General features: G+C 40.7%; 1 protein-coding gene across 2 annotated transcripts in view; it reads left to right on the plus strand.

Annotated features, from left to right (window-relative positions):
* dgkb (diacylglycerol kinase, beta) overlaps positions 1 to 12,210 on the plus strand; it is a 729,492-nt gene that overhangs the window by 96,852 nt on the left and 620,430 nt on the right. For both annotated transcript variants that reach the window (XM_060825438.1, XM_060825439.1), the window contains exon 3: positions 8,288 to 8,308. In XM_060825438.1, coding sequence (XP_060681421.1) covers positions 8,288 to 8,308 — 21 coding nt within the window. The remainder of the gene's footprint in view (positions 1 to 8,287; positions 8,309 to 12,210) is intronic.

Below are 12,210 nucleotides of genomic sequence, written 5' to 3' on the forward strand. Positions count from 1 at the left end.
TAATGAGTGAACATTCTGCCCTCTCCTTAAGCTGCTGTTTAAAATTAGATTTGAACAGATGGACAACTCTATGATCCTGAAGCAGGGGTTCTTTATTCCACTGACATCCCCTGGACATTGCGTACATAAAGGGAAATGAAGATTAAACAAAAGGACACAGTATGGACATAGAATCAACATTGTGATTTACATCTAGTAGAGGAAAGTCTTTCTCTGCCTCCTTCCCATAAGGCCTCCATTCTCCAATGACATATATGACCAAGGATGGAGACTTGGTCATTGGGCCTTTAAAGCCTCCCATCATTCAATAAAATTATGGTTGATCTGACTTTAACCTCAACTTGGCATATCCGATAATCTTTCATCCCATCGATAATCAAAAATCCATCTACCTCTGGCTTAAAAGCATTTAATAATGCTGCATCTATTGCCTATTCAGGAATAGAATTCCAAAGAGACAAAACTCTCTCACAATTTATTTTTTCTCACCTCCGTCTTGAACGGGCACCACTTATTTTTATACTGTGACCCTCGTTCTGGATTCTACTGCAAGAGGAAGCATCCTTTCAACAACCACCCAGTGAAGACACCTCAGAATCTTACGCCTTTCCGTTAAGTCACTCTTACTCTTCTAAACTCTAGAGGATGTATGGCTAGCCTACTTATCCTTTCCTCAGAAGGAAATCCCCCTCATTTTAGATATCAGTCTCCTGAGCCTTCTCTGAATTGCTTCCAATGTGTTAATGTTCTTCCATTAGTATTTTGATAAGTACAGTACATAGTACTCCAGATATGGTCTCACTGATGTTCTGTATAACTGAAGCATAGCATGCCTACTCTGGCTGAAGATATTCCTCCTCATCCCAGTTTTAAAGAGTCATCTCTTCTTTCTGAGGATGAACTCTAGTCTTTCCTCCTCTTTGAAACATCACCTTCACATCCAGTCTGCCCAGTCGTCTTCGTATTCTGTAAGTTTCAATCCGATCCCCCTCATCCTTCGAAACTCCATTGAGTACGGAACCCAGAGTCCTTAATCACTCCTCATATGACAAGCCCTTCATCTCCAGGAACATTGCCATAACCGTCTCTGGACCATCTCCCAATGCCAGAACATTCTCCATTAGGTATGGAATGCAAAATGGCTCTCAATATTTCAAATGTGGCCTGACCAGAACCTTATACAGCCTCAGCAGCACATCCCTGCTATTGCATTCTAGTCCTGTCAGATGAGTGCTAACAGTGCATTTGCTTTTCTAACTACCAACTGAACCTAGTAAAAGCAAATTACTGTGGATGCTGGAATCTGAAACCAAAAGAGAAAATGCTGGAAAATCTCAGCAGATGTGGAGAGAAAAGAGCTGACGTTTCGAGTCTAACTGACCCTTTGTCAAAGCTAAAACAAAAAAGGGGAGAAATAGGGAGGTATTTATACGAAGCTGAGATTTTTGTGGCGAGAACTGAACCTGCTTGTTAATCTTCAGAGAATCCTGAACCAGCACACCTAAGTTCTTCAGATTTCTGAAGCCTTTTCCCATTTAGAAAATGCCTCTATTCTTCCTACCAAAGTGCATGACCTCACACTTTTCCACATTGTATCCCATCTGTTACTACTTTGCCCACTCTCCTGGCCTGTCCAAGTCCTTCTGCAGCCTTCTGCTTCCTCGACATTACCTATCCCTCCTATTTTTGTTCGATCTGAAAACTTGGCAACATGCCGTCAGTTCCTTCATCCAGATTGTTAATGTAGAAAGTAAATGGTGTAGAACTCCACTAATCACCAGCTGCCATCCTGAAAAAGACCCCCTTATCTCTACTCCCTGCCTTCTGCCAGTTAGCCAATCCTCTGTCAATGCCAGTACCTTGCTGCCAACACATTAGGCTTTTATCATATTTATGATCAATGACACTGTTGCTTCAGTTTGTGCCTCCTGGCTGTTCATCCCTGTGCCATTTTCCAGGACAGAAATAGATCTTCAATGTCACCCTTTTGGCATTGTTGAATCAGTCCTGATGAATGCAGGACAAAAGTTTCAGTAACACGTATCTCTTTGTTGTGATGTTGAAGTATCTGATTTGGCTCATCTGTTCAGTAAGATTTATGAACTGAAGAGTGTAAATTTATTCAAGCCGCATTTAAGCACATTTCTGGATTTTTCTTGTGTCCAAATATAACCTGTGATAAAATTATTTCACAGTCGACAACATTCTATCTAATTCGGCAATCAAATTTCAGCACACTAGACCCTTGGATGATATAGTTTTGGATCATGTTGTAATGGCTGGTCTTTCAAAGATGCTGTAAAATAGATCAAATCCAGAAGAAGCTTTGATATTCTCACAAGATACTGGTCAAAGCTAATCCATTTACCTGGAACATTGCTGTGTTATCTTGGTTCGAATAACCAATGCACCCATTTAAAGAATGTTGTGCGATCACCATTTAAATAGAACAATAGTCAGTCTGTTTTGAGATTGTAAGAATGTAATTGATGGATTTTTATCGGGTCAACTTCAGCTGCCCCTCCATTTGGGGATGATGTCTACTCGAGTTTGAGAGTTTCTACTGTGACATGTGACTCATAGAAAATTATGGCACAGGTCAGGCCCCTCAGCCCCTTGATAATTCCACAGATTGCTGCAACAATCTGAAACCTATCTATCCTACATGATTCCATTTTCATCCATATGTTTATACAATGACCATTTAAATGCCCTTAAATTTGGTGAGTCTACTGGTGCAAGCAGCGCATTTCACACTCCTAATACTGAGCAAAGAAACTACCTCTGACATCTGTCTTATATCTATCATTCCTCAATTGAAAGCTATGTCCCCTCATGCTAGCTATCAACATCCAAGGAAAAAGGCTTTCACTGTCCAACCTATCTAACCCGTTAACTATCTTATATGTCTCAATTAAGTCACCTCTCAATCTTCTTCCCTCTAACAAAGACAGCTTCAAGTCCCTCAGCCTTTCCTCATAAGACCTTCCCTCCATACCTGGCAACATCTAGTAAATCTCCTCTGAACCCTTTCCAAGGTTTTCACATCCTTCCTATAATGCAGTGACCCGAATTATATGCAATACTCCAACTGCAGCTGCACGAGAGTTTTATACAGCTGCAGCATGACCTCGTGGCTCCAAAACTCAATCACTCTGCCAATAAAAGCTAACACTATGTGTGCCTTCTTAACAACCCTATCAGTCCGGGTGGCAACTTTGAGAGGTCCATATACATGGACACCAAAATCTCTGCTCATCTGCAGTGCCAAGAATCTTACCATTAGCCCATTACTCTTTATTCCTGTTACTCCTTCCAAAGTGAATCTCCTCACATATTTCCACATTAAACTCCATTTGCCACCTTTCAGTCCAGCCCTGCAGCATATCTATATCTTTCTGCAACCTGCAACATCCTTCAGTACTATCTACAACTCCACCGACCTTAGTGTTATCCACAAATTTACTAACCAATCCTTCTCTGCACTGATCCAGGTCATTTATAAAATTGACAAACCGCAGTGGACCCAACACAGCTCCTTGTGGTACACCACGAGTAACTGAACTCCAGGATGAACATTTCCCATCAACCACCGCCCTCTCTTTTCTTTCAATTCATCAATTTCTGATCCAAACCGCTAAAACACCCTCAACCCCATGCCTTCATATTCTATGCAATAGCCTACTGTGGAGAATCTTTTCAAACAGGGTAAAAACAATGACTAAAGATGCTGGAAACCAGATTCTGGATCAGTGGTGCTTGAAGAGCACAGCAGTTCAGGCAGCATCCAAAGTGCAGCGAAATCGATGTTTCGGACAAAAGCCCTTCATCAGGAATAAAGGCAGTGAGTCTGAAGCATGGAGAGATAAGCTAGAGGAGGGTGGGGTGGGGAGAAAGTAGCATAGAGTACAATGGGTGAGTGGGGGAGGGGATGAAGGTCTTAGGTCAGGGAGGAGAGGGTGGAGTGAATTGGTGGAAAAGGAGCTAGGCAGGTCGGACAAGTCATGGGGACAGTGCTGAGCTGGAGGTTTGGAACTAGGGTGAGGTGGGGTAAGTGGAAATGAGGAAACTGTTGAAGTCCACATTGATGCCCTGGGGTTGAAGTGTTCTGAGGCAGAAGATGAGGCTTTCTTCCTCCAGGTGGTGAGGGAGTGGCGGTGAAGGAGGCCCACGACCTCCATGTCCTCAGCAGAGTGGGCCTGTTCGGGTCCGAACTCTGCTGGTTTAAAGGTGGTCCGGAGTCCGTGTGGGATGAGTTGGTTACAGAGGCAGGCCCTGAGGAAGCAAATGTGGCTGTGGTATCGAATTTGTTTCATGACTTGGTTGAAGAGCTTAGGGCAGAGGAAATGACCTGGGAGTTGCAGTGGAGAGGGACTCCCTGAGATTCTTGTAGAGAGAGGAAGAAAACTTTTTCAAGGCAGGCATCCTTGCAAGAGGATTCGCAGTAGGGTTAAAATCAACGAGGTAAAAACAATGACTGCAGATGCTGGAAACCGTCAATTTTGCTGCACTTTGGATGCTGCCTGAACTGCTGCGCTCTTCCAGCACCACTGATCCACAATCTTATCAAACACCTTACTGAAATCCATATACATGACATCAATGGCTTTACCCTCATCCACCTGTTTGGTCACCTTCTCAAATAGCTTAATAAGGTTTGTGAGGCATGGCGAACCCTTCACAAAACTGTGTTGGCTATCCCTAATCAACTTATTCCTCTCTAGATGATGATAAATCCTATCTCTTATAATCTTTTCCAACGCTTTACCTACAACTGGAATCCAGAGTGCAAAATTTGCATTCTTTCATTTCTAACTCTGCCATTGCAATAGAATGATGGAATAGCTATATACACAAGTTCCTGTGTTCCATTTGCTTGCCAGATTGGACAGAATAATGGAATGGATCTGTGTGCTGAGTTTATCTCTCAGTTATGCTTCTTGGTTTTGGGGAGAATGGACTCAGGAAATTTCTGACCTTCACTGGATCTACCCGCTCCAAAATCATGGACCATGTTGTGGTTAATGAAAGTTTGTCTTATTTCACTTCTCACATGGATTGTTCATAGTCTACCTTTCCTTCTGTAATTTCAGCACCACATGAATGATCTTTCCCTGAAGTGTTCAATCACCTGAGTTTCTATTATTCTTTAAGCTTTGCTTTTAATGAGGCTTTAGCTATTTTTACTTAATCCTGTTGAATGTGTTCACAGTCCCATGTCTAAACTAAATCTTCCTAATCGCAGTCTTCCTCAGAATTTGGTAATGTATATATTGTTGCCCAGAACATTTTGAATTTGATGAACTATAATTATTCATAACACTAGAGAAGGACCAGGAAAATTCAGTGTGAAGGAAAATTATGCATACAATCATACAACAAAAAGGAATTGTTGAGTGTGATTAGTGTGAAACAATTTGTTGAGTAATGCTGTTTTTGTTCTCATACTATGTAGGAGTTTTTTGTTAGCTGAAATATTTCTCAACTGTTTCACATTTCTTAACTGCCTCTGCAAGTTGATAAATTTGGAATAAGATTGTTCTTCTATTTCAGCTCTAATACTTGAAACAACAATCCAGAATCTTCCGAAGTGTATGAGTACAATATAGGCAATATCTTGGCCTGTGGACATTTATATATATTTTGGTAGTTGGAATGACTGCACTTCATTGGTAATCAGTTGCAGTATAGTGGAGGCAATCCTGCCTCTGAGTGACAGGGCAGAATTTTACACTGTTGGCAAGATGGTTGTGAGAGCTCCAGGGTCATGACAGCAACCCCCACCTTTTGTCAAAAAAGTCAGAAGAGAGCCTGCCTCTACCTGAGCAGCTCACCACCACTGGATTTTAGTTGTCTTCAGGTGGAATTCTATTTCCTTCTGCATCTCTCACCCCACCCGGGGTGCTGGCAGCTTTCTTGTCCCAGCAATGTCACTATGAGTTGTGACCCCCACAGAGTCTACAACAATTCCCAAGGAAAATGCTCGCAAAATTGTATTGTATCCGACAGTCAATATGTCAATTGCCTTTAAGAGATGTTGCTCATAATATCATCCCCTGCAACCAGAGGACATAAAGTTCTCGTATTGCACCTTATCCTGGGATCACTTGAAGCATGACATGGTATTAGAAGCGTGCTCCTTGTTGTGACTAAAGACTCAATGTCAGGTCATGAATGTCATATTAGTCCATAATTTGCAGCTGTAACTATGTCTGTTGGAGTTTTGAGGTGTCAAATTGAGGTCAAAATGTTCCGTTCCTTCACTTTCCACAAATGAAGCTAAAACTGCTGGGTTTCTCTTTCATATTTTATTTATACTTCATATCTCTAGCATTTGTCATACTTTTCTTTAATTATTAACAGATTTTCAATGCTACAGAGACTGTGCTCAGTTTCCTGTGTTACAGGAAACGATATACACATTGCATCAAGTAAAGCAACCTGTTTGAGGCAAAAATTTCAAAAATCACATGAAGTGGTTGACATTGGACTCTGGCAGATTCCAGGAAAAGGGATATGGGATTGAGTGAGGGGTTCGGAGAGGGAGGGGGTCATTCTCTCCTAAGAGGGCGACTGCTCAGGTTGGAATGGGGTTAACAAGTATTGAGCATGTGCCTCTGTCATGGTGACAGTCTAATGGCCTCTTCCTGCCTGCCATATTGTTTCTGAAAGATTATACTTTTTGACCAAGAGTTTGCAGGTTGTGGGTCCCAGATCCAGGTTCTCAGCACAGAAAGAATACTGTATTGTCTGAGGTGAGTTTTATTTAAAATGAGAGACAATTCCCTGCCGACTGGAGACATTCAAGCCCCATACCATGTTTTTTCTTGAAAAAAAACTTGGTGGGGAGTTCTCTCTAGTTGACTGGAGAATGTTTACTTCATAAACAATAACACCAAAATAATTTGATTGTTAGTATTTTGCTGCTTTGTGAATACTACTGTGCACATATTGGCTGCCATTATTTTCTGACATTACATCAGTGACTATACTGCAAGAATGCTTAACTTACTCAGAAGTAATTTGAGATTTTTAGGGTTAAATAAATGTAAGTCTTTCTTTAGTTTACTTGAGTTAAAAGTACTGTGGCAACAGAGTAATGCCAGGCTAAGATGAAAATAATTGTACACTTCCTGGCTTTCTTCTTAGTGTTTCAAACAGTGGTATATTGGAAATGGGAGACTTTGAGTATACATGCATAAGTCATTGAAGGTAATAGGACAGGTTGGGAGAGCAGTAAATTAAAAAAAAATCACAGTATTCTATTAATAAGGTCCTAAAATAATAGACTAAGGAAGTCATGTTGTGCTTGTAAAAACACTAGCTCTATCTCAGCTGGAGTACTGTACGTAGTTCTGGGCACCACTGTTTAGAATCTGGAATGAAGCACCTGAGCACATTGTGGAACAGGTTCAGTCGAGGCATTCAGAAGGGAATTAGACAACCAGCATATAGGGTTTAGGGTTGAAGGCAGATAGAAGGCATTCAGTGACATGTTCACTCAGACCATGCAGATGTGATTGACCAAATGGACTCTCTTGACATCGTAACAATTCTGTAATTCTAAATCTGTGGTGTTTTGCAGTAGTACCCTGAAAATGTTAATTTTTTTTCCTTCACAACTCTATTAACTTATGGGGACATTTTTGAAGACTGGAGTTCCTACCCCAATGGCCCAGATCCCTCAGGATATCATTTGACACAAGCACTTAGTGAGTTGGTTGAACAAGACCATTATTTTTTCATGGACTGAATTCTATGAACTAAAGCATAGTTTTTTTTTGTATCTATACAGCTTAAATACTTTTGGTAAGGAATTAGAATAGGGCCTAATACAAAAAAAATTATTACTTAAATGCTTTATGTTTATATGATGTGATAACTGCAGGCAACTTTTAGGCCATTTATGAGAAGAACTTGGACATTCTGTTGTCATAAAGTAATCGCTTTCCTGAATTACTTTGCCCTTATCAACCATAGCTAACACCAGCTAATCTGGAGTTTTGATTGCAAGGGATTTCTTTGTACTGCTCTGATTAAAAGTGGTAAAATCTCATGAGTAAAGCTGCACTTAAGTTATTCTTCTTGCGCAGTAACAGACATATTTGTTGAGCAGACGGTGATTTTTGTGTCACAGTTTTCATTACAGCTCTCATCTAACAATGCCTCACATTATTTACTGCAAGTTAATTTGCTATCACTTTGTATTATGTTCTCTGCTTTTCTAACTGTAAATGCTAATCTAGTTTTACTTTCTCTCTCTCCTTTTGCTTGCCCATCTCCTCAGAAGCAGGATGTTCTTAGTCAAGTAAGTGTCATTTATTTCAAAATGTACAGGATTTGGTGATGAGACAGTAGTGGATGAGTTGCTGTTTAGCTTAGAGGAGAAAGTGAGGTCTGCAGATGCTGGAGATCAGAGCTGAAAATGTGTTGCTGGAAAAACGCAGCAGGTCAGGCAGCATCCAAGGAACAAGAAATTCGACGTTCCGGGCATATGCCTGAAGAAGGGCTTATGCCCGAAACATCGAATTTCCTGTTCCTTGGATGCTGCCTGACCTGCTGCGCTTTTCCAGCAACACGTTTTCAGCTCAGTGCTGTTTAGCTTAGACATGAGGGGCGTTGGGCTATTTTTACACAGAATGAAGTTGAGGAATAATTTGATCTTAGATTTTTGATTTATTAAATCTACTAATGAGCTTCTGAACCACAAACACCAAATACAATCTCTACTTTGTGTTGAGTTAATTGATCTCTGCAGTGACAGTGTTCAGAGTATTTTCATTGCTTTTAGTGGTCTTAGATTCAGGAGGGTAGAATTGGCAGGATTTTCTATTCTGTTAGATTTCCAGGGATCTTGAGCAGTTGTGCATGTATGTGATTATAAGGCATGAGTGGGATTAAACTTGGCTGTCAAATCACTTAATAGTTAAATGGTCTGCCTTTACCCATTGTTGAGCCTTGCACATGAATAACAGTTACTATTTCAGTTGCCAGAGGAAATTATCAACCTGTGATTTTAAGGAAAATTGAGTGTCAATACCTGCTGGAAAAGGATATAATGTTTTGTTTTAGGAAGGGGTGGTGGGATGGTAGTGGAGAGATTGTGCTGTTGCTTTTGTACACTTCTTAGGATTTAGTGTTTATTTTGTTTATGCTGGTATGATATTGAATCATTGTACAGGGTTTAATTGCTTATGTCAGTGTGTATATTTGATGAGTCAAGCAGCTAACTCCACAGAATATGGGAGACCTGAGGGTCCTGTAAGGATGTGTATGTGAAATGGCGACATGTTCCAAATTTTATACAGTTTTGCAAAAACAACTGTTTGGATTTAGAACTAGTCACCTCTGCATTGCTCAGAGATAAATCAGATAATCAAGATATACAGAAATCCCAATCCAACTGTTTCATGCTATTTGTTGGCCTTCGGGCCACCAGATTTGCATATTTTATTAATAGTTTTGTAAAGGTCTATTAGCTTTCAGTGGGCGCTAGTTAACTCAGTTGGCTGAATGGCTGATTTCTAATGCAGAGTGATACCACCATCATAGCTTCAAATCCTACACCAGTTGAGATTGCCATGAAGGTCTCTCCTTCTAATGTCTCCCCTTTTCGGAGGCATAGTGACCCTCAGGTTAAACCATTGCAAGTCATCACTCTCTAAGGAGAAAGCAGCCCTATGGTTTGTTAGGACTATGGTGACTTTACTATTTAATCTAATTTCATTTACTGCTTTCCAAAGCTTCATTATTTGAATAGGTTAGTTCTAACATGTCTGTTAACATTTAACATTGGCCAATCTGTTTAAGTGTCTGTGCTGATATTCACAAAGCTCTAAATATTTTAGGAGGTGTAGGTTGCATTAATTATAAATTGAATTAACTAACAATTTACAATTACACTATGTGGTACATCAAGGAAGGGGGTAAGTTATTTGTTAGTGTAAGAGTTTGCCTCCTCAAAAATGGGAACATTTTCTGAAGTGTTCAGTGGTCTGAGACAAAAAGAATATCTGTAAGTGAGGCAGATAAGTGGATCCAAAATTCAGGAGTGCAGGAACCTGGGGCCGTTCTCAGTTTGTGTGGTTGAGAGTGAGGGATGGAGTGTGGGTGAGCAAACTGGCCATGGCACAATGGTAGAAGCTGCCAATCAAGAGTGGGGCAGAAAGAAGGGGTGTAGTAATAAAGAGGGATTCACACTGATCTCAGTAACAAAGAGTGAGTCCAAATGACTGTGTTGCCTGTCTGGTGCCAGGGTTCAGATTATCTCCTCTGGGCTGTGGAAAGACTTGCAGTGCAAATGGGAAGTTTGAGCGGGCAGAGGTTCTGCTGAGGGCATATAAGAAGTTAATGTTAAATTAGAAAGCAGAGTCATCAAGTTTTTAAAACTTTGGATCACTGCCTGAACTACATCAAATTTACAGAGGATGAATAATGTTAGGGAAGTGAATGTCTGGCTCAAAAAGGTGTATGGATGAAGTGGGTTCTGGTTTATGGGGCACTGGCACTAATACTAGGGAAGAAGGATCTCCACCATTGGAACAGTCTTGACCTGGACTGTGTTGGGACTTATTCTCACAAACCTTGCAGCCAGGGAGGTGGAGAGGGGCTTTAAACTAAAAAAGAGAGGGTGTGAGGACTCAAGCTTGGATGAGTGTATTAATTTAAGGGATCGAATATGAAGAGGTCGTCTTAGGAACAAAGGTTAAATAGAATGTGACTCTACTCATTGAAGTTTAGAGGAATGAGAGATGATTTCATTGAAACAGTAAGGATTCTTAATGGACTTGACAGGGTAAATATTGAGAGGATGTTACCCCTCATGGCAGAGTCAAGTCTGAGAGTGCATTGTCTCAGAATAAACGGCACTAATTTAAGACCGAGTTGAGGAGGAATTGCTGCTAGAGGGTTGAGAGTCTTTGAAACTCTTCGCCACAGTGGGAGTAGGTTCCTTGTGTATATGTAAGACTGAGAGAGAACCCTTGATCCCATAGTGATCAAGAATCTATAGGGAAAGGGCAGGAAAGTGGAAATAAAGAATGTTAGAACCTATTGAATGATGGAGCAGCCTGGAGAGGTCAAGTGGCCGACTTGTTTTCCTATTTCTTATAGCCTTATCGAATCGAGTAGGAGAATGCAATACTCAAGTGGAAAAATGAAACTCAGAAAATAAGTGCCCTTTAAAGAGAAAAGACCAGATGTGGAATGTTCACAACATCCTTTGGTCCAGCAGTCTGTTCACTCGGCGTTATCAAATGTTGACAGTTGTTTCTGAGGCACAACAGCTGGATGAGGAAATATGGTCTGAAGAAGTTCCTTCAATCATTCATCCAGAAGGAGAAATGTACAAGAACCTCTGAAGATATTTGCTAAAGATTAAGAGATTATAGTTGAAGCCCATGAAACTCAGTTCTGATTTTCTAAATTAGGAAATTAGCTGACAATGTTGAAGACAATGAGCTGGTGTTGTAATTATCAGGCTGTAAGTTGTTGCATTCTTCAAAGCTCTGTTTTGGAAACTCAGTGTATCCCAGGTTTACTTATACCTTAAAGCATAGCATAGAAAGTTGCTGTTCCCAATTTGCAGATGACACTGAAGGTAGGCAGCATTGTGAGTGCAAACTGTATAGATAAAAGCATGCAATTTCAAAGAGATATTGGCTGACTAAGCGAATGGCAAAACTGTGGCAAATGCATTTTAATGCAAGCAAATATGAGATCTGATATCTTGAAGTTAAAATGGATGGGGCCTTTCCACAATGAGAAACAGTAGAGGTGGAAAGAGCCTTGGGAGTTGCGAGAGTGTTCCAGACACATAGATGATTAAAATAATTTGAGTACACAAAATGATCAAAAAGGCTAATGAAATGATGATCTTATCTTGCAGACCAGAGTGCAATGTTGTGCTTAAGCTGTTCCAAGCCCTGGTTAAACCAAGCCAGAGTAGTGCGAGCAGTTCTGGTCACGACAACTTAAGAAAGGTATCTTGAATTTGGAAAGTGCAGTGTAGGTTTACCAGATGCATGGATTCCAACAAGGCATTTGAAAAGTTCCCACATGGGAAACTTGCAGGAGATAAAAGTACATGGGATCCAGGGTACGTTGACAAGTTTCATCTAAAATTGGTTTAATGGCAGGAGACAGAAAATGGTGGTAGAAGGCTGTTTGTGTGACTGGAGGTCTGTGCCCAATGGAGTACCACAGGGATCA

Source organism: Hemiscyllium ocellatum, chromosome 5 (genome assembly GCF_020745735.1).
Source record: "Hemiscyllium ocellatum isolate sHemOce1 chromosome 5, sHemOce1.pat.X.cur, whole genome shotgun sequence".
Classification (NCBI taxonomy): Eukaryota; Metazoa; Chordata; class Chondrichthyes; order Orectolobiformes; family Hemiscylliidae; genus Hemiscyllium; species Hemiscyllium ocellatum.